We start from the raw sequence: 26,634 nt of genomic DNA on the forward strand, positions 1-26,634 counted from the left end.
TTCCCTTCATCCGGTAGTGATGGTTTTCCTGTTTCTCGCCGTGGGAGGCAGTCGCATTCAAACGCCCTAGGCTGCTACTGTAATGTGTTTACATACTATTTCGAAAGTGGCGTAAGTCCATTCTTTCAAAAAAAGTCAGGTCACGTAAAATAATTATACACTAGAGTAATCACAAATTATGTGATGTCTCAACAATATGAGATTATGGGTCCACCTTAATGCAAAACACTTGTATCATTTATTTATTTATTTCTAAACTAGTTTCAGCGACAAATATCGCCCTCATCAGTGGGTTCTTTGATTCTAAGACATGCAGAAATAGCAAACTTATAAAACATTGTAAAACATTACTACATGTGTACTGTGTGGTTTAAAATATTGCTTTCTGTGAGTAATTTCACAATATCTTATTTACTATACGTCACAGCATAGTTTTACGATTGTTGCCGCTGTTTCCGGCATGTTTTCCGTGTTTTTTTTGTGTTTTTTTTTGCCCCTTTTCTCGGCATACATCATGTCATCTGCAACTCAATGAGTGGCTGTTAGTAAACAAATGCGGAAACGTGAATTTACTTTTCTCGGCGTTATATAGTTGGGATTGCGGCAGTTTTATGGATACAATTGTGGTGTGTACTAGGTTGTTACGTAGTCTGTCGTGACTCACGTTCATTGGATGGCTTGCACCTAGTTTGTGATACAAAAAACATAACTTTCACACCTTGTTCGTAATCCAAAACATTACGCCATCTTGTTGTTCGCGAAAACAATAATTGGAACCATACAGTACATATGTAATAATGTTTTTCAATGTTTTATAAGTATGCTACATCTACAAGTTTTAGAATCAAACTACCGGGTGATCAAAAATTCAGTATAAATTTGAAAACTTAATAAACCACGGAATAATGTAGATAGAGAGTTAAAAATTGACACACATGCTTGGAATGACATGGGGTTTTATTAGAACCAAAAAAACAAAGTTCACAAAATGTCCGACAGATGGCGCTGGACAGTAAAACGTCAGTGATTGCGCATGACAATCGTGTATAAAAGGAGCTGTAATGAGAGAGAGAATCAGATGCACCAGCAGTCGCAGCATGTTGACGTTACCTGAAAAGGCGCTTTTAGTGAAGCTGTATTATCAGATTGGGGAATGTGCTAATTGAGCGTTATGATCCTATCGACGTAGGAAGGGGATTCAAACGGGTAAAGGTCCGTTGACAATTGCAGCTGTGGCGAGAATGATTTCGAAGTTCGAAGCCACGGGTTGTTTAGACGATAGAAGCCGTAGTGGCCGACCGAGCACAAGGCGTAATGCTGCTGAGACAGTTCAGGAAGAAATGAAGACTGTAGCGGGTTCGTCTATGCACTGGGAAGTCAGCGCTCGTGCAGTCGCACGTCGCACCGGCATTCCATACAATACAGTTTGGTTGGCACTGAGGCGTACCCTCCGATGCTATACGTACAAAATCCATCGGCATCATGAACTGTTACCTGGCGATTTAGTGAAGTGGAGGGCATTTGCGATGTGGGTGTTTCAAAAGGTGGCGCAAGATGACGATTGGTTGAGTAACGTGTTGTGGACCGACGAAGCTCATTTCATGTTCCGAGGGTCTGTCAACGCCCACAACTGCAGAATTTGGGCTACCGAAAGTCCTAGAAATGTCGTGTAAACTCCATTGCACGACGAGAAAGTCACGGTATGGGTTGGATTTACCACATCTACCGTTATCGGGCCTTTTTTCTTCGAGGATATGCGTAATTCTGGTTTTGTAACTGCTACCGTGACCGGTGAGAGGTACACCGATATGTTACAGAATCGCATCATCCCCAGCCTGGCTGATAAACACCTGCTGGAACGTACAATGTTTATGCAGGATGGCGCTGCACCCCATATTGCTAGACACGTGAAAAATCTCTTGCGCGAGTCGTTTGGTGATGATCGTGTGCTCAGCCGCCTCTTTCGTCATGCTTGGCCTCCCAGGTCCCCAGACCTCAGTCCGTGCGATTATTGGCTTTGTGGTTACCTGAAGTCGCAAGTGTATTGTGATCGAGCAACATCTCTAGGGATGCTGAAATACAACATCCGACGCCAATGCCTCACCATAACTCCGGACATGCTTTATAGTGCTGTTCACAACGTTATTCCTCGACTACACTTATTGTTGAGGAATGATGGTGGACATATTGAGCATTTCCTGTAAAGAACATCATCTTTGCTTTGTTTTACTTTGTTATGCTAATTATTGCTATTCTGATCAGATGAAGCACCATCTGTTGGACATTTTTTGAACTTTTGTATTTTTTTGGTTCTAATAAAACCCCATGTCAATCCAAGCATGTGTGTCAATTTGTACCTCTCTATCTACATTATTCCGTGATTTATTCTGTTTTCAAATTTATACTGACTTTTTGATCACCCAGTAGTTTAGGAATAAACAAATAACAAAAGTGTTCTGCATTTTGACGGATCCAGATTTTGTATACAAACACGGACCAGTGGAAGAGTGTTTCAAGATACAATTATGTGATGTCTCATTTGCTCAGTAAGCTCTCGCTATGAACAATCACAAAAAACTGTATTCACAACTGTTGGCTGCACCTGACTGGTAGGTTATACATCATACCATGGTGTATTGCAGGTAGCATGACTGGTAGAGTAGAGCGTGAGCAACCGATGGTACACGCTGAGCGGTTAGAAGAGATAGCGTCGGCCACTAATAAATGGTGGAACGAATGTTTTGAATGCCACTCCATTGGTGGATAAGCCATATGTTCATAGGATTCGTCCAATGAATCTCTTCCTGCCCTCTGCTTTGTCTACAGCTTATTTCTTGTGTTACCGCAGTCGGTTGCTAACAGATATTTTACAGTTGTTACTGTTTCCAGTCGTTTATTGACAATAGCATCCTCAGCCTATCTACGTTCAATACGTTAGATTTATTTACTTGAGGACAAACTGCCGCTCCTTGCAATTCGCTACATCTGTCTGGTGTTACAACCCGTCTGACGCGTGAAATTCCCCATCGTATCCCCCTCAGCTTTAGGGGTAAAATAGTCCACTAGATAGGTCGTCAAACATTTAACACACATCAAGCTTGAAAACAGGAAGAAGGTGTACTAAATTGTGAAAAGAGAAGCAAAATGGAAACAGTGAACGGCTGAAGCTCGCGATATTAGGGGGTATCCCATGACTTTTGTCTCCGCATTAAATTTACAGATAATAGTCAAGCTGCGGCAGCTGGTTACTGCTTTGCCCGCCAGATACCGCGTCCTTGCTAGCTGACTCGAGAGGCTGACAGCCTGTCTAAGCTGATCAGCTTGTAGCTCCCATCATTATCACGAAATTGCACTCCAAACGTCAATTACATGTGGAACAGATTAAAATACATGGTATAATACATGCTGCGCATCGCTGTAAACAATAAATTATATAAAGAAACCTTCCTCATGAATTATTCTATCTGTTAGTGAAACCCATATCAAAATGCTCAATTAGTTCTTTGGATTAGCTATACCATATAGACAGAAAACGGCACCTTGCGAATTTAATTTATAATGTATAGGGTAAGGTGGGGTAAAGTGATCATTCAATGTTCTTTGCCCTGAAGAGCGCTATTGTCTGGTAATAAGTGGTCACATTATTTCTAATACACACTGTCATTGTTTCCAGTGATTCTGACAGAAGAAATTTGTACACTACTTCTTAATAAAATATTTTTTGTGCTTTTCGGTCCTGTGATGTCAGGTAAGTCATTTATGTTATTCTTCATACTTCACTTAAATGTAGAGTAATACTTTTCTGCAATATTAATGTTTAAACAACACCTTAGTCACTTTTCCCAACAGTTCATTAGTAATTAAGAGATAGTTATTTACATATATATCCCATGCAGTACTAGGGATTGACTTCCAAATTCTTTTACATACGAAGAAATCATCCGTCATTACGTCCACTTTTACTATGTTCAGTCAATCAACTAATCTTATATAAAACCATCTCTGTTCTCTCATACTTGACCTAATACAAAAGTCCGATTGTAAATGGTATGTTCCAGCCATATGGTATTCTTTCAGATACTAGAGCATCAATATGACCAGAAAATACATCCATAAATCAGAGCAACAAACGCGGGATCCTGTTACGATGGAAAATGCGACAGGCGGCAACGAAAGATGACGTCTTCAACAGCAGAAAATCAATTTCGTGTTCGACGTAATACGCTGAAAAGGACAGTTATAGGAAAAAACAGAGGTGCAGTAGGAGGTAAAACGTTTATGGGAAGCTTATGAAGTACGTTCATCATAGAACAAGAAATCCTTTATTACGTTTCTGAAATGAAAAAGAAAGGATTTTATGGGCTTGCGCTAAACGTTCCATGGATCCGGCTGGCAGAGTGAAACAAAATATCGCAGCGTATTACCAAACAGTATGAAGTAGCAGATAAAGACGATATCCTAATATTAGTTTTAGGAAGCGTACCTCAAGCTTTTAGAAAAGTCAATGTAGGCGAGTTATTAGTGCCCTTAAACTATTCACGAAAACACTTTCATCCATCTCATTATATTAATGGTGTGGATGAAACAGTTAACAGTTGAGTCCAAGAATAGCAAAATGTTGGCACTTAAAGAAAGACGCGAAGCCGGTGGTGTTACTTCGGTCGAATGAAGGCTGTTGTCCACTTCTGGAGTATGTACACTAGTGATAATTCAAATTGCTGCACCACGAAGCTGACGTGCTACAGACGCGAAATTTAACCGACAGGAAGAAGATGCTGTGATATGCAAATGATTAGTTTTTCAGAGCATTCACACAAGGTTGGCGCCGGTGGCGACACCTACAACGTGCTGACATGAGGAAAGTTTCCAACCGATTTCTCATACACAAACAGCAGTTGACCGGCGTTGCCTGGTGAAACGTTGTTGTGGTGCCTCGTGTAAGGAGGAGAAACGCGTACCATCACGTTTCCGACTTTGATAAAGGTCGTATTGTAGCCTATCGCGATTGTGGTTTATCATATCGCGACATTGCTGATCGCGTTGGTCGAGATCCAATGACTGTTAGCAGAATATGGGTTCAGGAGGGTAATACGGAACGCCGTGCTGGATCCCAACGGCCTCGTATCTCTAGCAGTCGAGATGACAGGCATCTTATCTACATGGCTGTAAAGGATCGTGCAGACACGTCTCGATCCCTGAGTCAACAGATTGGGACGTTTGCAAGACAACACCTATCAGCACGAACAGTTCGACGACGTTTGCAGCAGCATGGACTATCAGCTCGGAAACCATGGCTGCGGTTACCCTTGACGCTGTATCACAGACAGGAGCGCCTGCAATGGTGTACTCAAAGACGAACCTGGGTGCACGAATGCCATAACGTCATTTTTTTCGGATGAATGCAGGTTCTATTTACAGCATCATGATGGTCGCATCCGTGTTTGGCGTCGTCGTGGTGAACGCACATTGGAAGCGTGTATTCGTCATCGCCATAATTGCGTATCATCCGGCGTGATGGTATGGGATGCCATTGGTTACACTTCTCGGCCACCTCTTGTTCGCATTGCCAGCACTTTGAACTTGGGCGTTACATTTCAGATGTGTTACAACCCGTGGTTCTACCCTTAATTCGATCCCTGCGAAACCCTTCATTTCAGCAGGATAATGCACGACCGCATGTTGCAGGTCCTGTACGGGCCTTTCTGGATACAGAAAACTGAAAACGTCTGGTCAATGGTGGCCGAGCAACTGGCTCGTCACATTACGCCAGTCACTACTCTTGATGACCTGTGGTATCGTGTTGAAGCTGCATGGGCAGCTGTACCTGTACACGCCATCCAAGCTCTGACTCAATGCCCAGGCGTATCAAGGCCGTTATTACGGCCAGAAGTGGTTGTTTTGGATACTGATTTCTCAGGATCTATGCACCAAAATTGCGTGAAAATGTAGCAATGAATACCCGTTTATCATCTGCATTTGTTCTTGGTGTAGCAATTTTAATAGCCAGTAGTGTATGTCCGCAACGGCCACTTTTCTCCGTTTGGTTGGAAGAAACTGGCCACTATGTAAGGTACCAGGAAAATGTGTATAGGTTCTACTCAATATGCAGTTTTTTACTTGTAAATATTCAGTGTTATAATATGTAAATCCAAAATATGTAAGTGGCAACTTCTGTTAATAGAAAAGTCCGTTCCCTTTATAGGGGCCATATTCCCCTACAGATATGTTTTTCACTGTCACTGTGTTCTACATGGAACCATTAAAGACACTGAGTTTGCTTTCAGGGATCCTAATGGGCATCGCAAATACAATCTGCGTGACACCCGGTGTCATATCAGCTGCTATGGTGGGATACCTAACGTACAAAAACGTAAGTATTAAACGTAATATATTTTTACAGTTTCAAATATTTTCACCTAGTCATAAAGTTACACAAGTGCGCTGCAATTACTTATTGCTTTTTACGGTAGGAGCAGAATTTGAGGTTATGTATGTGACTGGAGGTTTCGACTAAAAGAAGATCACAATCCCCTCTGAATTCGCTTTTTGTAAAGGAGCTGATATATACTATCCCATCACTTTAACGTGACCACCGGTCAAAAGCCTGAATAACCACATTTTGCAGTGAGAACCGCTGCGAGACGTACGTGAAAAGAATCACTGGGGATCTGGAAGGTCCCTACAGAGATGTGGAGCCATGCCGACTCCAGTGCCAGCCTCCTACGCTAGGTTTCCCAGTTGAGGTCGTCCCATAGATTCTCGATTAGGTTTAAGTCCGATATTTTAACGGCCAGTGGAATACGGCAAACTGATCCTGATGCTCTCCGAACCACGCTCATACATTGTGAGCTGTGTGACATGTTACATTGTCCTGTTGGTAGGTGCTACTGTACCGAGGAAAAAGGAACTGCATGTAGGGGTGGACATGATCCCCAAGGAGAGATGCCGATTTGGGTTGATCCACTACGCCTTCCATAATGACCAGAGTACCGAGGGAATGTCACGAAACATTGTTTCAAGCCATAACGCTCCGTCCCGTAACCTGAACCCTTCCGACCATTGTTGCAGGGTGCTTGTTTCCAGACGTTTCACGCCGTTCTGGCCAGTGGCCATCTTTGATCTGGAAGGTCCAGCTATCACCACTCTGTGGACGTCCATTCTCAGTATTGGCCTGCAAATTCCGGCCTATCTCGCTCATGAACAGCAGTCAGCATCTGTGCATGAACCAGGAACCTGATATGGCCCGTGGTAGGCAGGCCAGAGTGGCCGAGCGGTTGTGTGATGTCCTTAGGTTAGTTAATTTTAAGTAGTTCTAAGTTCTAGGGGACTGATGACCATAGATGTTAAGTCCCATAGTGCTCAGAGCCATTTGAACCATTTGAACTGTGAAGACACGACTCAAGCCGAGACGTGTACGGGGGCACTCGTGTGACGTCAAATAACAAAGAAAAAGGCGCCACTTAATTAAAACCAAATTTATATTCTTATGGAAAATTTATCCCTCCTTCATAACCAAAATTCTAGAGTACTTTATTTTTAAATATTATAGCTTTGGGTAAAGATTTCCCACTCAAAGAAAAAACGGAGGGTATAGAGAACTATATTCACATTCCTACACATACGGCACAGCAAGCTTCTGGAATCATGAGAGAATTCAGCAACTTTTCTAGTACGGTAGCTTCTTTTCACTGAAAATTTGAACGGTTCCTTCTTCCTCAAAAAGGTCATTTGCGTCGGTCACGGTAGAGGCAGGATGGGAAACCTATGAGGAACGAATGCATTATCTGGTTTCTACATCCATCAGGTAGAGTTTGGCCACTGGCTGACCAAGCAGTTGGTAGGGTAACTACACTATGTGATCGAACGTATTCGGACACCTGGCTGAATAATGACTTAGAGGTTTGTGGCACCCTCCATCGGTAATGCTCAAATTCAATATGGTGTTGGCCCACCCTTCGCGTTGATGACAGTTTCCGCTCTTGCAGGCATGCATTCAGACACGTGCTGGAAGGTTTCTTGGGGAATGGCAGCCCATTGTTCATGGAGTGCTGCACTGAGGAGAGGTATCGGTGTCAGTCGGTGAGGCCTGGCACGAAGTTGGCGTTCCAAAACATCTTAAAGGTGTTCTATAGGATTCAGGTCAGGATTTCGTGCAGGCCAGTCCATTACGGGGATGTTATTGTCGAATAACCACCCCGCCACAGACCGTGCATTATAAACAGGTGCTCGAGCGTGTTGAAAGATGCAGTTCCCATCTCCGAATTGCTCTTCAACAGTGAGAAGTAATAAAGTGCTTAAAACATCACTGTAGACCTGTGCTGTGATAATGCCGCTCAAAACAACAAGGGGTGTAAGACCACATGGAAAACACGACCACATCATAACTCCACCGCCTCCGAATTTTACTGTTGGCACTACACACGCTGTCAGATGACGTTCACCGGGCATTCGCCATACCCACACCCTGCCATCGGATCGCCACATTGTGTACCGTGATGCGTCACTTCATACAACGTTTTTCCACTGTTGAATCGTCCAAAGTTGATGCTCTTTACACCAAGCGAGGCATCGTTTGACATTTACCGACGTGATGTGTGCATTATGAGCAGCCGTTCGACCATAAATTCCAAGTTTTCTCACCTCCCACCTAACTGTCATAGTACTTGCAGTGGATCGTGATGCAGTTTCGAATTCCTGTGTGATGGTCTGGATAGATGTCTACGTATTACACATTACGACCCTCTTCAACTCTCGGCGGTCTGTGTCAGTCAACAGACGAGGTCAGCCTATACGCTTTTGTGCTGTACGTGTCCCTTCACATTTCTACTTCACTATCACATTGGAAACAGTGGACCTAGGGATCTTTAGGAGTGTGGAAATCTCGCGAAGAGACGGATGACACAAATGACATCCAAACATCTGACCACGTTTGAAGTCCGTGAGTTCTGCGGAGCCCCCATTCTGCTCTCTCAGGATGTCTAATGACTACTGAGGTCGCTGATATGGTGTGCCTGGCAGTAGATGGCAGCACAATGCACCTAATACGAAAAACGTATGTTTTTTGGGGTGTCCGGATACTTTTGACGACATACTGTATTTTACGACGAACCTTTCCTCTGACGGAACACTTCGAGAATCCTGGTACTTTTGCGGAACATCTTGTTTATTTTGAAGGGCAATAATTTTTTTAAAAAATTAGGAACTTTTTTTATACAGTGACTACTTCATTTTTAAAATTTGACTAATAACACGTTAAAAATAATAAAATTCACAAAATAATTAGTATCGTCAAATTATCTAAATAAAAGAAATGTTATTAACAGTTCGTCGCGGAGCGCATATTCACTTCCCCGGGAACACCAGTGTTCTGCGGAATACTGTTTGGGAAACGCTGTTCTGAAGTAATGGCTTGTTGGCCACGATCCTGCTACCACAACCAGTTCAGTAATTTGTTAACTATGCCTGTTTCCGTTAAAGTGTTAGTGTTTTACTAACAGTTGTCTGTCGTGAATATTTGGCTGGAACCGTACTTTTGTGAGGGCTTTTCTCGGCCTTGAGAAAGATCCTGGTCATTATACAGGATGTTATGGTGCTGTTCCTTCCAATTAACACAGGAGTTAGTCATTCTAGCGACGATTTACACAGGAGGTAGTTTAGCATACGAATTACAGCATTGGCATTCACATTAGCTGCTAGAATGCGCGACCACTGGCCTTATGCACGCAGTTCATCGTCGGATCATTGACCGTGGTGGCCGTTCGAAGATTCCTGGCATGTCCGCAATGGTACCAGTAGTGACGGCGATTCTAGCTGCGAGGCATGTTTGCCGGCCGGAGTGGCCGAGCGGTTCTAGGCGCTACAGTCTGGAACCGCGCGACCGCTACGGTCGCAGGTTCGAATCCTGCCTCGGGCATGGATGTGTGTGATGTCCTTAGGTTAGTTAGGTTTAAGTAGTTCTAAGTTCTATGGGACTGATGACCTCAGATGTTAAGTCCCATAGTGCTCGTTTTTCCGTCTTTGCAAAGAAATACGTCACTGATTCTGCGTATCACGGATCAGGTAGTTTGTTGGTATGTTTGTGGAAGTATGTAGCATTAGATGTCTACGCACAGGTCGTGTAATGCACGTAAATAACGGTCCGCTGATTTGCTGTGTTGGCGTCCGATAGCGCTCCAGATGGGTTGCGTAGAGTTTACTCCAGGCGAATTTGGTCGTCGAGACATCAACGTGAGTTGACTATAATGCTCCTCAAGCCACTGTAGCACAGTTCTGGCTCCGATACACGGACAGCTATACTACTGAAAAACATAGCTGTCGGCCATGAATGGATGATGGCGGTTCGCAGCTGTCAGCGTGTGTCCGAATATTACCACAGGTCCCATGCAAGCGCTGGAGAAAGTTGCCCATAGCATAATACTGCTCCTGCCAGCCTGCGTCCGAAGCACGCTGCACTTTTAGAGCCTCCGTTCACCACGATGACGGCGTTTGTACAGCTGGCCATCGACCTACTGCAGTAAGAATGTGGTTCACCAAAGAGGCGACATGTTTCCACTGATAGGCGGTCGAATCCCGATGGTCCTGTGCCCATTCAAACCGTAATTGTCGATGTCACTGGATCAACATGTGAACACGTAGGGGTGGTTTGCTGCATAGCCACATGTTCAACAACGTCCGATGAACGGGGTGCTCCGAAACACTTGAGTATGCGCCAGCATTATGCTCTTTCGGCAGAGATGCTACGGATCACCATTTATGCTGCTTTACAGAGCAGACATGCCTCCGATCGTCGTGGACGTTCAAAATGGTTCAAATGGCTCTGAGCAATATGGGACTTAACTACTGTAGCCATCAGCCCCCTAGAACCTAGAACTACTGAAACCTGACCTAAGGACATCACACACATCCATGCCCGAGGCAGGATTCGAACCTGCGGCCGCAGCGGCCGCGCGGTTCCAGTCTGTAGCGCCTAGAACCGCTCGTCCACTGCGGCCGCAGTCGTGGACGACCAACAATTTAACGCCTCTGGTAGTTTCACTCTCCCATCTCTTCCTGTAGATGCTCACGACAGTAGCATGTGAACATTCCATCAGCTTCGCCGTTTTCGAGATACTCGTTCACAGGCTCTGCGCAGTAATGATCTGCCCTTTATCAGAGTCACTTATCTCGATGGATTTCCCCATTCGCAGCCCATATTTTCGCTAGGGTGATTCTCCGTCCGTATCTGCTCAGTTTACATACTTTTGTTACCGCGTCACGTGCCCGCAACTCCGTCGGGCGGCATCCAGAGTCGCGGTGGGCAGTGGTCATACTGTTTTGCCTTATCAGTGCTTTGTTTTCATGTTCTCTGTCTCCTGCATTAATTTAAATACATAGTTCCGTAACACTCTGCATGTGAATATTTTAAAGATCCACATTGTTTTTCGTGTGATGTAATTCTGACCACCTCCCCAGTCACTTAATGAACCAATTTAGAAACCATGATTTATCCGTGGACAGGACACATAGTGGAGACACACTGCCCCACTCACTTAATCGGAGTGACTCTCTATAACGCAAAAATTTGTAAAACATCTACACATCAAAACAACCTCCTTTTATTTCAACCTGCCTTTTACTCATTTCTAATGCTCTTCCTCTCCTTAAGGCCGACTCGCGTGGCCGAGTGGCTCTAGGCGCTACAGTCTGGGACTGCGCGACCGCTACGGCCGCAGGTTCGAATCCTGCCTCGGGCATGAATGTGTGTGATGTCCTTAGGTTGGTTAGGTTTAATTAGTTCTAAGTTCTAGGGGACTGATGACATCAGCTGTTAAGTCCTATAGTGCTCAGAGCCATTTGAACCATTTGAACCCCTCTTTAAGAGTGTGAGAAGTGATACCTGTGTCTGATCGGGTATGGGTGGAACAGAAATTTTATGGCTCTTGAGAGTGCCAATACATTGGGGCGTAGAATGTCGTCGACTTACAGCTGTGCTATAACGGTGCCACGGATGACAATCAAAGGGGCTATGAAAAGAAATGGCACCGCAGATCCACTCCTGGTTATGGGTCGTATGGCTGGACAGTCAGATTGTCTGGGGTGTCTCCAGATACGTCTGGAGAACATCCTGAAACTCCGTCAGTCGCTGCCAAGCCTAATAACTGCATGCATAAGGGCTAGAGTCGAACCATAACGTTACAGACTTGCTGAATTTGTGACACCCTTTGCCTCGAATTTTTCTGAAATTGTAATCATTCACTTGTCTGTACACTTACATCATATGTATCTGTTTCCGCCACATTCGAATAATTCCTTTGTTGTGCGTCGTTTTTTGTCTTAGTGTGTAAAAAAGTATTATATAATAGTTTCTTCGAATGCGAGTTGGCATAACTCGGTCGAATCTGAAAGTTAATAACTGAAGCACTGCAATGTCTTAGCAACTAAGCGCTGCCTTTGTACTGGATTGTACTAGCTTGTCATCTACATCTACATGGTTACTCTGCAATTCACACTTAAAAACCTGGCAGAGGGTTCATCGAACCATTCTGATACTACTTCTCTACCATTCCACCCTCGAATGGCGCGTGGGAAAGAGGAACACCTAAATCTTTCCGTTAGAGCCCTGATTTCTCTTATTTTATTATGATGATCATTTCTCTTTGCGTAGGTGGGTGTCAACAAAATATTTTCGCATTCGGAAGAGAAATTTGGCGATTGAAATTTCGTAAATAGATCTCACCGCAAAGAAAACCGCCTTTGTTTCAGTGACTGCCACCCCAACTCGCGTATCGTATCAGTGACACTCTCACCCCCATTGCGCAATAACTCGAAACGAGCTGCCCGTCTTTGCACTTTTTCGATGTCCTCCGTCAATCCTACCTGGTAAGGATTCCACACCGAGCAGTAATATTCCAGCAGACGACGGACAAGTGTAATGTAGGCCGACTCTTTAGTGAGTTTGTCGCATCTTCTAAGTGTTCTGCCAACAAAGCGCAGTCTTTGTTTCGCCTTCCCCTCAATATTATATATGTGGTCTTTCCAGTTTAAGTTGCTCGTAATTGTAATTCCTAGGTATTTAGTCGAATTGAGAGCTCTTAGATTTGTGCGATTTATCGTATACCCAAAATTTATCGGATTTCTTTTAGTGTCCATATGGATGACCTCGCACTTTTCTTTGTTTAGTGCCAATTACCACTTTTCGCAACATACAGAAATTCTCTCTAGATCATTTTGTAATTGAAATTGATCGTCTGGGCAAGGTTCCTGAATTAGTATCTCTTATTGAAGGAAATAGTGCGCATATAGTATTAGGAACGGAAAGTTGGTTAAAACCGGAAGTGAACAGTAACGAAATCCTAGACACAGAATGGAATATATACCGCAAGGATAGGATAAACGCCAATGGTGGAGGAGTATTTATAGCAGTAAAGAATTCAATAATATCCAGTGAAGTTATTAGCGAATGCGAATGTGAAATAATCTGGGTTAAGTTAAGTATCAAAGGTGGGTCAGATATGATAGTCGGATGCTTCTATAGACCACCTGCATCAGCAACCGTAGTAGTTGAGCGCCTCAGAGAGAACCTGCAGAACGTCGTGAAGAAGTTTCGTGATCATACTATTGTAATAGGGGGAGACTTCAATCTACCAGGTATAGAATGGGATAGTCACACAATCAGAACTGGAGCCAGGGACAGAGACTCTTGTGACATTATCCTGACTGCCTTGTCCGAGAATTACTTCGAGCAGATAGTTAGAGAACCAACTCGTGAAGCTAACGTTTTAGACCTCATAGCAACAAATAGACCGGAACTTTTCGACTCCGTGAATGTAGAAGAGGGTATCAGTGATCATAAGTCAGTGGTTGCATCAATGACTACAAGTGTAATAAGAAATGCCAAGAAAGGAAGGAAAATATATTTGCTTAACAAGAGTGATAGGGCACAAATCGCAGAATATCTGAGTGACCACCATCAAACGTTCATTTCTGAGGAAGAGGATGTGGAACATAAATGGAAAAAATTCAGAAACATCGTCCAGTACGCCTTAGATAAGTTCGTACCGACTAAGGTCCAAAGCGAGGGGAAAGATCCACCGTGGTATAACAATCATGTACGAAAGGTACTACGGAAACAAAGAAAGCTTCATCATAGGTTTAAGAGTAGTCGAATCATAGCTGATAAGGAAAAGCTGAACGAAGCGAAAAAGAGCGTAAAGAGAGCAATGAGAGAAGCATTCAACGAATTCGAACATAAAACATTGGCAAACAATCTAAACAAGAACCCTAAAAAGTTTTGGTCATATGTAAAATCGGTAAGCGGATCTAAATCCCCTATTCAGTCACTCGTTGACCACGATGGCACCGAAACAGAGGACGACCGAAGAAAGGCAGAAATACTGAATTCAGTGTTCCGAAACTGTTTCACTGCGGAAAATCGTAACACGGTCCCTGACTTCAGCCGTCGCACGGACGCCAAAATGGAAAATATTGAAATAAACGATATCGGAATTGAAAAACAACTGATATCACTTAGTAGCGGAAAAGCATCCGGACCAGACGAGATACCCTTAAGATTCTACAGTGATTATGCTAAAGAACTTGCCCCCTTTCTATCAGCAATTTATCGTAGATCGCTGGAAGAACGTAAAGTACCTAGCGACTGGAAGAAAGCGCAGGTCGTTCCCATTTTCAAGAAAGGTCATAAATCAGATGCGAATAATTATAGGCCTATTTCGCTTACGTCAATCTGTTGTAGAATAATGGAACATGTTTTGTGTTCTCGTATTATGACGTTCTTAGATAATACAAATCTCCTTCATCATAACCAACATGGATTCCGCAAACAGAGATCATGTGAAACTCAGCTCGCCCTATTTGCCCAAGAAATTCACAGTGCCGTAGACACTGGCGAGCAGATTGATGCCGTATTCCTGGACTTCAGGAAGGCATTTGATACGGTTCCGCACTTACGTTTAGTGAAAAAAATACGAGCCTACGGAATATCGGACCAGGTCTGTGACTGGATTCAGGATTTCCTAGAAGAAAGAACACAACATGTCATTCTTAACGGTTCAAAATCTGCAGATGTAGAGGTAATTTCGGGAGTACCGCAGGGAAGCGTGATAGGACCTTTATTGTTTACAATATACATAAATGACTTAGTTGACAACATCGGTAGCTCCGTGAGGCTATTTGCAGATGACACGGTTGTCTACAAGAAAGTAGCAACATCAGAAGACTCGTACGTACTCCAGGAGGACCTGCAGAGGATTAATGCATGGTGCGACAGCTGGCAGCTTTCCCTAAACGTAGATAAATGTAATATAATGCGCATACATAGGGGCAGAAATCCATTCCAGTACGATTATGCCATAGGTGGTAAATCATTGGAAGCGGTAACGACCGTAAAATACTTAGGAGTTACTATCCGGAGCGATCTGAAGTGGAATGATCACATAAAACAAATAGTGGGAAAAGCAGGCGCCAGGTTGAGATTCATAGGAAGAATTCTAAGAAAATGTGACTCATCGACGAAAGAAGTAGCTTACAAAACGCTTGTTCGTCCGATTCTTGAGTATTGCTCATCAGTATGGGACCCTTACCAGGTTGGATTAATAGAAGAGATAGACATGATCCAGCGAAAAGCAGCGCGATTCGTCATAGGGACATTTAGTCAGCGCGAGAGCGTTACGGAGATGCTGAACAAGCTCCAGTGGCGGACACTTCAAGAAAGGCGTTACGCAATACGGAGAGGTTTATTATCGAAATTACGAGAGAGCACATTCCGGGAAGAGATGGGCAACATATTACTACCGCCCACATATATCTCGCGTAATGATCACAACGAAAAGATCCGAGAAATTAGAGCAAATACGGAGACTTACAAGCAGTCGTTCTTTCCACGCACAATTCGTGAATGGAACAGGGAAGGGGGGATCAGATAGTGGTACAATAAGTACCCTCCGCCACACACCGTAAGGTGGCTCGCGGAGTATAGATGTAGATGTAGATGTAGATGTCTGATGACTTTACTAGACGGTAAATTCCAGCGTCATCTGCAAACAAACTAAGGGGGTTGCTCAGATGCATGGGGATGTTTATGTAAGTGGACGAAGTTCATAGTTATAGCGTCCTGTAACGCAATGACCGCAAGGACGAGTCGGTGAGCTGCGGAGGACACCTATGAATGGACCGCTAGGTGCGTCCACTGTACAGCACATATCGTAGAGTGCACTCAGTGAAACAGAACCAGTATTGAGCCGGGAGCTTACAAAGTACGCTGCAAAAAATCAGGACTCACTAGGCAAGGTTGGCATGCAGCCCGGAGTTTGAACCGACTGCAGATCGGTCGGGCAGCGATCTAAATACTCATCTGGTGTCCGCATATTGGTAGAAGCAAGTGACTCACGGAGTCAAGGTAGCGCCACAATGACAGCGCTATTTGCGCCAATGCTTATGCTTCTGGAGGCCATTCTGGCGCCACACGTTAGTGTGTCGGATGCTTGAATTCTGATTGTCGTTTACAGGCAACCCGCAGAACACGGTTGAATGGTGGGTGGCTGTGTCGCCAGGGAATATACAGCACGTTGAATGGACATATCCTTGGCGTCCGGTACTTGGATCTTTTCTCTATCTGAGCCTCCAAATACTACGCTAATACTGCTTCTGCGAGACAATTACCGATAACACAAGCACGGAGACACTGCTTCGCCTACTTTGCACTACGTGGAGGAGTAAAGCAAGTGTCAACCAGTACAAAAGAAGTAACGAGTTAACACAGACAGGGAATAACCGCAAAGTCTGCAGAACGTGCAAGATAAAAGCTGCCGGCTGTTAACCTGCCGGCACACAAACGACTAGGTGTTTGAGGTGTCATTCAAACCTTGCTTCTGCCATGCACACATTCACTCAAAGCTGACTCTGTCGAGTGGTGAGATAGCCCATTCCCACTCCTCTTTGCCCAGTTATTGAGTTCAGTCAGATCGGTCCTGTGTGTGACATTTGTATCCATGATACTACAACAAACCTAAATGCTTCCATGCCTCAACTCCTTAATCAATTTGTATTCCGTATTACTTGACTTGCATATATTAATTTCCTCAATTAAATTTAGACTTTAGTACAGGCCACAAGGTTGCAGGATTTAATGAAATCAGTTAAGATTGCCACACGTTGTAACTGCCGACACTAGCTTCATGTTACGTCAAAATGGCTGCGTTAAAGAAATTACCTGTAAAAATTTTTTAGTTTGTATGTAGCATTTTTGATAAGATTTTCTACAGAAAAAGAATAAATTACATTTTTGGAACCTGGCTATCAATAGCCGTCAAGTAATGTATAAAAGACGTGTTTAACTATCAGCCACTTTTATTTCAGCCCTAAAAACCGACTGGTTTCAGTCATGGACCATCTTCACGGATAAGACTTAAAATGGTTTAAGCCAAAACATTACATTTGTCATTTCTGAAATAGTGTATAGAGCACGTCATGTAATTAGTTGTTAGTTGTCATGTTTGCTTCTATCAGTACTGTGTCATATATTGATATTCATGACATGATCTACACATTATTTAAGTAATGATAAGTGTAATGTTGTTGTAATGTTGTGGCTTAACCCATTTTAACCTCTATCCGTGAAGAGGGTCCATGACTGAAACCGGTCGATTTTTGGGTTTAAAATTAAAGCGGCGGATCGTCAAACATGTATTTTACACAATCAAATTACACACTGTCTGGCCAAAAAAAGTGAAGAACCCAGAGGTAGAGCAGGAACCAAAATCAAATTTCGTAGGTTCAGAAAATATGCAATGTTATTTCGGTGAGTTCAGTATCGTGTCACACTGATAAAGAAAATGTCAATATGGGTCCACTTATCATTATTACGCTGGAACCCCTCTGGCCTGGATGCGTGTACTGATTCATACGTCAAGTGTGTCATGAAGCTTTTGTATTCTCGCCTGAGTACAGAATATGGAATGAGAGTAAATCGAACAACGCGAAAGTAATGAGAAGAAGGAGAAATGAGTACAGTGAGAAATTTAACACCATAGTTGGTGATCACGAAGTTGATGAAGTTAAGGAAATCTGCTACTTAGGCAGAAAAAAAAAACATGATGGAAGATCAAGGAGGACATAAAAAGCAGATTAGCAGTGGCAAAAGGGGCGTTCCTGGCCAAGGGAACTCTACTGGTATCAAACAAAGGCCTTAACTTGAGGAAGAAATTTTTGAGAATGTACTTTTGAAGCACAGAATTGTATGGCAGTGAGACATCGACTGTGGAAAAGCCAGAACAGAAGAGAATAGAAGCACTAGAGATGTGGTGCTACAGAAGAATGTTGAAACTTGGGTGGACTGATAAGGTAAGTATTGAGGAGGTTCTATAGAGAACTGGCGAGGAAACGAATATATGGGAAACAGTGACAAGAAGAAGGGACAGGACGTGAGGACATCTGTTAAGATGCCAGAGAATAACTTCCATGGTACTAGATGGAACTGGAGAAGGTAAAAGCTGAAAAGGAAGACAGAGATTAGAGCAAGTAAGTGCTACTCTGAGGTGAAAAGGCTGTCACGGTAGGGGATTTCATGGCGGGCCGCATCAAATCAAACTCTCCTGGCGATCTTTCTGTCTATGGCAGTGCCTCAGCATGATGCAAATACTTCATAGAGACACATGCTATGTGTGGACGAGCATTGTCCTGTTGAAAAATGCCATCATGATGTTGTCTCGTGAAAGGTGACATGTGAGGACGTAGAATGTCTATACATACTGTTGGGCCATCAGAGTTCCCTCAGTCTCTACTAGCCGTGAGCTGAAGTCATATGGAATGATTCCTCAGACGGTGACGGCAGGAGCAACACCGCTGACCCTCTCCAAAACATTGGATGTTCAAAATGTTCAAATGTGTGTGAATTCCTAAGGGATCAAACTGCTGAGGTCATCGCTCCATAGAATTATGCACTACTTAAACTAAATTATGCTAAGAACAACACACACACACACACCCATGCCAAAGGGAGGACTCGAACCTCCGGCGGGAGCGGCCGCACAATCCGTGATATGGCGCCTCAAACCGCGCGGTCACTCTATGCGGCAAAACATTGCAAGCAGGGCCGCCGCCATACTCAACGGCAATGGTCTCCTGGGTAGTGCAGAACTGCTATTCGTCGCTGAATACAATTCGTCGCCACCCGTCAGCAGTGCATTCTTCCTAATCGCTTCACCACTGCAAGCATAGCCATTTGTGTTGCATTAATGGCAGCCTACGCTTGGGATGGTAATTCCCTAGTCCGGCTGCTGTTAGTCTCCGCTACCAATGGTGTGGGATGACACAAATGTTGCAGGGACTCCACTACTTGTGTTCGGATGGCAGGCGCTGATGTGAAGGCGTTACGATGTGCTCAGTGCACAATACGGAGATACTCCCTTGTGCTGCGAAAACATGGTCGATCAGAACCTTGACGAGTATGCCTGCCATTACGTTCTCATCGTTGTGCCACTAAGACATCCGAATGCCCCACAAAACGGGGTAAAGCTCGATTTTGAAGCCATTTTGATTATTTTTCGAGGGTATACCTCATCTTCAGGCTAAATGGCATTGCAAAAACAACATTACAATAAGGTCATACTGTTGTTACATAGTCTTTTCGTAAATTCTGTGGCCGTCCTGTGGAAGAAGAGAAAACTTGGTGAGAGGCGATGTCAGTTTGAAGCTGGAGTGATGTTTGCACGAAAATGTTTTGTAATGGTCAGTCACTTTGTTCTTCTGATGTGAGAGTCTCGTTGTGATGCGCTGAAGTGTTTCCATTTCCGTGGCTCTCTTGGCTTTCTTGGTCACTGTTCACAAATTGTCACAAACATAACAGTAACTTGGAATCACGATCACAAATGATTCTGTCGTGCAGTGGACAAGATGGCGGTCGAAATACAGCTGGTTTCGATTTGACTATCGATTTGTCGATCTACGTGGTGTCAGATGTTTACATGTCTTGACTCTATCCCCAGCAATAGCTTAGAAATATTTAAAATAAATAGTTTATAGCATGATGAGTTCAATAATAATGTAACAGGTGCTCAATTTGTAATGTATTTCGTTAATTTACATCTGTAATACGATAACAAGGCGTGTAGAAGACATGTAAACATCTGACATCACATAGATCGACAAATCGATAGTCAAATCGAAACCTGCTGTATTTCGACCGCCATCTTGTTCACTGCACTACAGAATTATTTGTGATCGTGTTTCCAAGTTACTGCAATGTTAGTGACAGTTTGTGAACAGTGACCAAGAAAGCCAAGAGAGCCACGGAAATGGAAACACCTCAGCGCATCACAAATAGACTGCCACGCCAGAAGAAGAAAGTGAGTGACCGTTACAAAACATTTTCGTGCAAACATCAGTTCAGCTTCCAAAGTGACATCGCCTCTTATCAAATTTTCACTTCTTCCACAGGATGACCCCAGCATTTGCGAAAAGACTATGTAACATCAGTATGACCTTATTGTATAGTTGTTTCTGTAATGCCATTTAGCCTGAACATGAGGTTTACCTCGAAACATGTCGCTAAATAAATAAGTGATACAATAGTTGACAAAGTTTGTGACTGGTAGAGGTAATTTAAAAAAATAACCTCTACATAAAGCTCGATTTGATCAAGCGACCACAATGAGGACCATATCAAACTCTGTCAGGCGCTGATAACGCTATCTCACTCGAGTACTTGGCATCTTCGTGCCCTTCACAGTGATCACTCAACATATGAAGCTGTTTAATGTCCTTTATATACCCTATCAGCCATGTTAAGAACAATAAACACGAAAGACACTAATGAACTCTGGTGGGCGGTCTACCTGTGACAGAGAAATGCAGCTCTAATCATTTACATGCTCACTGATGGTGTGTAAATTTGTGAGTTTACATTGACATCTGACCATGTCTCTTGGGCGATTCACTTGCGCTATCAATTAGTAAAATTGTTTAAATTGATATTTTTCTTCCCGTTAAAATGTTTCTTTCATTTATCTGTGGACATGCTGGCTCCCACATACGTCAATTCCCGTGTTCTTGTGCCATTTCTTTACCATGACAAAACTGTCGAATGTATGGCTCTAGGTAAAATAAAAAAAAAAAGGCAGTGGTACTGAGAACTGGACGGTGATGCAAGCGGCTGAGAGAAAACAGTAACAAATTGGGTGAGCATTAAATGACTGTAAATTCTGTAATAGTAACTGTTAAATGATGATCTTCTGTTAATGTAAATGTAGGTTTTCACAGACGAAAGCAGTTCAATGGACGTATCTTCGACAATGGTTGTTAAGTAAAGCACTTTGGGTAAAGTAAATTTTACGGTAATAAGAAAGTAAGTTCATACAGTAAAACAAATCTCGTGTAGACAAATAAACACTCTTGACAGTAATTCTTTGCTGCTAACAGTACTGTACCATGTTTTGCAGCTGGGACTAGCGTCGTCTGTCTCGCTAGTTTGGATTTCGGCCTCATTTTCACCGTTTCCGAAAGCAAAACTGCTCATTCAGAAATACTGTGGTGCACTTGGGACTGTCCGAGACAATGTTCAGTAATTAAGAGGGCGGTGAGAGTAGTATCAAGGAAAACATACCAGTTTTGGAAAGGAAAAAGCAGGGAGTAAGCAGTGGCTATTATATTTCACTGCGACGTAGACACAGAACTGGGATGGAAACGCACACACTGTAATTCGAAAGGGAAAATCGGTCTCCAGCGGGGTGAGGACTGGCGAGGCAGAAACCGTCGTGGCATCTATCGGCGGTAATGAAAAAAGAATAAATAAATAAATAAGATAATAGGAAAAAAGGCGAAACGAGGGCAGCAAAAAAACTGCCAACGCTTTAACATTTGCTGAGAGGCATATATTGACACTCATAGTTTATAAATAACACGCTGAAGTTCCTGACGTAGCAACATAAATGACTGGAAGGTAACATCTGCCGTCAAATGATATAGCGCTATAATAACAAACTGTATAACTGTATGGCATAATAGACCAGTAATCCCATACGAAGGATGTTCAGCCGCCTAGTGCAAATGTTCAATTGAACGCCAGTTCGGCAGCTTGCATACCCCTAACCAACCCCAGCAAGCCTGCCAGGAAAAAGTGAAAGCTGAACCAAATGTTGTTTCTGGCCTACGTTCACGTCATTGAGAAATGGAGGATCTGATAAAGAGAGACTGAAAAATTTCAAAGTTTAAATAATTTCGATGTCCCGATCTTTTTAAGAAACTTAATTCGTTTTTCTTATTAGGAAATATAATATAGAGAACTTGCAATGAATATAAATACTTGATCCTTTTCAGACCATTTTTGCTTCTGCATTAAACAAACAATCGTTCTCGAGATAAATTAATAACTGAAATAAATTATTTTTTTTTAAGAAGTTGCACCCACGTAAAAGGATTTTTTCAAATATTCTTGAAAAAGATTTGCATAAATAGGGGATTATATTTCAGTCTCCATTAATCATTCAGTTCTTCAGAGAGATAAGTAAATAAGTCCATAATGTAGCTCTTGAAGTGATATGAATTGAATAAATGTCAAGTTATCTACATATTGGAGTTAAAGATAAAAGCAAATGTAAAATAAGCAGAGCATAGGTGCCACGGATTTCTGATTATTCGTTACACAGATGACATATACTTCATAGAACTTGGTAATGTTCTTAGCACGCGGTGTCCGTGTCTGCTTAACATGTTTTCTACCAGAACGTACTCAAATGTTCAAATGTGTGTGAAATCTTATGTGACTTAACTGCTAAGGTCATCAGTCCCTAAGCTTACACACTATTTAACCTAAATTATCCGAAGGACAAACACATACATCCATGCCCGAGGGAGGACTCGAACCTGCGCCGGGATCAGGCGCACAGTCCATGACTGCAGCGCCTTTGACCGCTCGGCTAATCCCGCGCGGCTCAGAATGTACTCCTTGCCTGAATTTGATCATAATGTCACCTTATTCCTCGCCTATGAAATATTATTTTCAGCATGTTGCCACAACTGATTTTATGATCTCTTTTGGCACAAGCTTTAGGAAATCAAGTACATTATATGATGACGGATGAAATCGAAAAAGTACAAAGAAGGGCAGCTCGTTTTGTATTATCGCAAAATAGGGGAGATAATGTCACAGACATGATACGTGAATTGGAGTGGCAATCATTAAAACAAAGGCGATTTTCGTTGCGACTGGATCTTCTCATGAAATTCCAATCACCAGTTTTCTCCGCCGATTTCGAAAACTTTCTGTTGGCACCCACCTATTTAGGGAGAAATGATCATCACAATAAAATAAGAGAAATCAGGGCTCGCACAGAAAAATTTAAGTGCTCGTTTTTCCCGCGTGCCGTTCGAGAGTGGAACAGTAGAGAGACAGCATGAAGGTGGTTCATTGAACCCTCTGCCAGGCACTTTGTTGTGAAAGCAGAGTAATCACGTAGATGTAGATGTAGATGATGTGTACTCCTGAATTGAGTCGAGTCCTCCTTTATTGATAACGTAGGACCTATCCTTTTTCATGCATGCTCTTTATCACTTAACCACCAACAGCGTTGAACCCGCTAGACCGCATAGTGCTGAAAAGTCGGATCATTACATAAGGGACTCGTAGATGATTGTGCCTCTGGTGCATTCCACCTACTCAAAGCAAGACCTTCGCAAGCATACTAGGTTTAAAAATTAGAGTGATCCACGGATGTGGAAAGCGTGGAGGAGTATGTTGTGTTCAAGGATTTGGCAGAAGTGACAGAACTTCGGTTGAGCAGACGTCACTGCAGCATTAGCATAGGGAAAAATAGCAACTATCGATGAAGCAGTGAAAAGTTGCTCTGGAGTGACTAGTCAACAGGCGTGAGTGTGACAGGAGAAAATCTCCACTTACGTGTATACGTCTCTCTGTTGCAGCAAACAACCGAACAATGGAAGAAGGTTTTCCTGATAGCGTCGGGGGCGCTTTTAGCAACAGGTGTGCTGCATCTCCTGACGTCCTCCGCAGAAATACAGGAGTGGAATTCGCCCCCTGTCGTGGACAGACAGCTGAAGCGCTACCGAGAAGAGCCGGAGGACGAGGAGGCACAACAGCGCCTCACTGCGAACCAGGAGAGAACTCAGCTGGAGGAGATTAAGGGAAAATGGTGAACATCGGGAAACGAGCAGTAGGCCACCGTGCTTGAAGAGAGGGCTGTCAGCAGTATCTCACGTATGCGAACCACCGACTAAAGGTGCTACTGAAAGGGTTTTGTGCATCGAATGACAGTTGCCAACAAGTTATTATTTAAATACCAGAGGATTCCATTGCACCACTTTCCGTTGTATGGATGCGTTACCACCTCATCCAGTTCCCACCATTTCTTACTCACACTGAAAATTTTCATTTATTCTTTACTATCCAGAAACTCGACACAAACAACCTCCTGGTCTTCCTCTCTGTTATCCAATACTAGTATGCTGCCTCCCTCTCTCAGACAACGGACTCCACCTCGTCCATCGCCTGCCTATCCTACCACATATTAGCACTCTTCTATCCCTCTTCATCTTTTCCTATTCCTTTTGCTCTTCATACCACGACCCACATCACACTACAGTCTCCTAATAAATTTCTGCATCTTGCCATCCACTCCCTAAAGCCACCATCACCATACTACAACTCATCTCACCCCTCAGTCACACTCTGCGATTCTTAAGTCAGACACGATGATCTTACACAACGTGTAACCTTCCCTCTCTTAAAGCTGTCCTTTATTTGAGCTAGTGTTCCCGATTTTTTGTGAATTTGCAATGCTCCTTTAAAAGAAATTCCACGTTTCTTTGCTATCTTTTTTATATGAGAAGTCGCCGTTTAAATTTTTAATGCTACCAAAGATAATTATATTTTTAATTATTGTAAAACCAAGTGTAATGTTTGCTTTTCATTACATTTATCAATTTTATGTATTTTAATTATGATTTTATAATGGATCTCCATCATCATCAGCTTCAAGCGTTTGGTCTAATTCGGCGACATATTGGTCCCCCTATCCTTTCCAGAGGCGACCTACCGCTGTGTGTTGCAAAGCCAGAATAGAATTAAAGACCTAAGCCCCCAAGCTCAGAATGATTACAATGTTTTTGAAAACCGTTAGACGGAAGAGCATTATGTTAGTATTTCTGTCAGACAGCCATCCAACCAAAACGGGTAGACGGGGTTGGAGCGACAATAAACGAAAGAAGCTTTACCCTATTACAGACGCGCACTACTTCTGTCCCAACTACACCAGTCTCCTTAATCCTATCCAATCTAGAACTGTTGCTGCGCTATTTTTCACAAATCCCAGTCCCTCCACGCCATATCTTCACTACAGAGTACATACCATTTTTTTTTTTTTTGTCGTCAGTCTATTGAATGGTTTGATGCGGCCCGCCACGAATTCCTCTCCTGTGCTAACCTCTTCATCTCAGAGTAGCACTTGCAACCTACGTCCTCAATTATTTGCTTGACGTATTCCAATCTCTGTCTTCCTCTACAGTTTTTGCCCTCTACAGCTCCCTCTAGTACCATGGAAGTCATTCCCTCATGTCTTAGCAGATGTCCTATCATCCTGTCCCTTCTCCTTATCAGTGTTTTCCACATATTCCTTTCCTCTCCGATTCTGCGTAGAACCCCCTCATTCCTAACCTTATCAGTCCACCTAATTTTCAACATTCGTCTATAGCACCACATCTCAAATGCTTCGAATCTCTTCTGTTCCGGTTTTCCCACAGTCCATGTTTCACTACCATACAATGCTGTACTCCAGACGTACATCCTCAGAAATTTCATCCTCAAATTAAGGCTGGTATTTGATATTAGTAGACTTCTCTTGGCCAGAAATGCCTTTTTTGCCATAGCGAGTCAGCTTTTGATGTCCTCCTTGCTCCGTCCGTCATTGTTTATTTTACTGCCTAGGTAGCAGAATTCCTTAACTTCATTGACTTCGTGACCATCAATCCTGATGTTAAGTTTCTCGCTGTTCTCATTTCTACTACTTCTCATAACCTTCGTCTTTCTCCGATTTACTCTCAAACCATACTGTGTACTCATTAGACTGTTCATTCCGTTCAGCAGATCATTTAATTCTTCTTCACTTTCACTCAGGATAGCAATGTCATCAGCGAATCGTATCATTGATATCCTTTCACCTTGTATTTTAATTCCACTCCTGAAACTTTCTTTTATTTCCATCATTGCTTCCTCGATGTACAGATTGAAGAGTAGGGGCGAAAGGCTACAGCCTTGTCTTACACCCTTCTTAATATGAGCACTTCGTTCTTGATCGTCCACTCTTATTATTCCGTCTTGGTTGTTGTACATATTGTATATGACCCGTATCTCCCTATAGCTTACCCCTACTTTTTCAGAATCTCGAACAGCTTGCACCATTTTATATTGTCGAACGCTTTTTCCAGGTCGACAAATCCTATGAAAGTGTCTTGATTTTTCTTTAGCCTTACTTCCTTTATTAGCCGTAACGTCGGAATTGCCTCTCTCGTCCCTTTACTTTTCCTAAAGCCAAACTGATCGTCACCTAGCGCATTCTCAATTTTCTTTTCCATTCTTCTGTATATTATTCTTGTAAGCAGCTTCGATGCATGAGCTGCTAAGCTGATTGT

General features: G+C 43.0%; 1 protein-coding gene across 1 annotated transcript in view; it reads left to right on the forward strand.

Moving 5' to 3' along the window:
• The window catches only part of LOC124777801 (sialin-like), a 135,210-nt gene extending 110,695 nt beyond the window's left edge, over nt 1–24,515 (forward strand). Inside the window, exons 8-9 of the mRNA XM_047253317.1 lie at nt 6,285–6,370; nt 23,911–24,515. Of these exons, the coding sequence (XP_047109273.1) occupies nt 6,285–6,370; nt 23,911–24,144 (320 nt within the window). The 3' untranslated portion in view covers nt 24,145–24,515. The remainder of the gene's footprint in view (nt 1–6,284; nt 6,371–23,910) is intronic.
• The last annotated feature ends 2,119 nt before the right edge of the window (nt 24,516–26,634 follow it).

This window comes from Schistocerca piceifrons, chromosome 2 (genome assembly GCF_021461385.2).
Source record: "Schistocerca piceifrons isolate TAMUIC-IGC-003096 chromosome 2, iqSchPice1.1, whole genome shotgun sequence".
NCBI lineage: Eukaryota > Metazoa > Arthropoda > Insecta > Orthoptera > Acrididae > Schistocerca > Schistocerca piceifrons.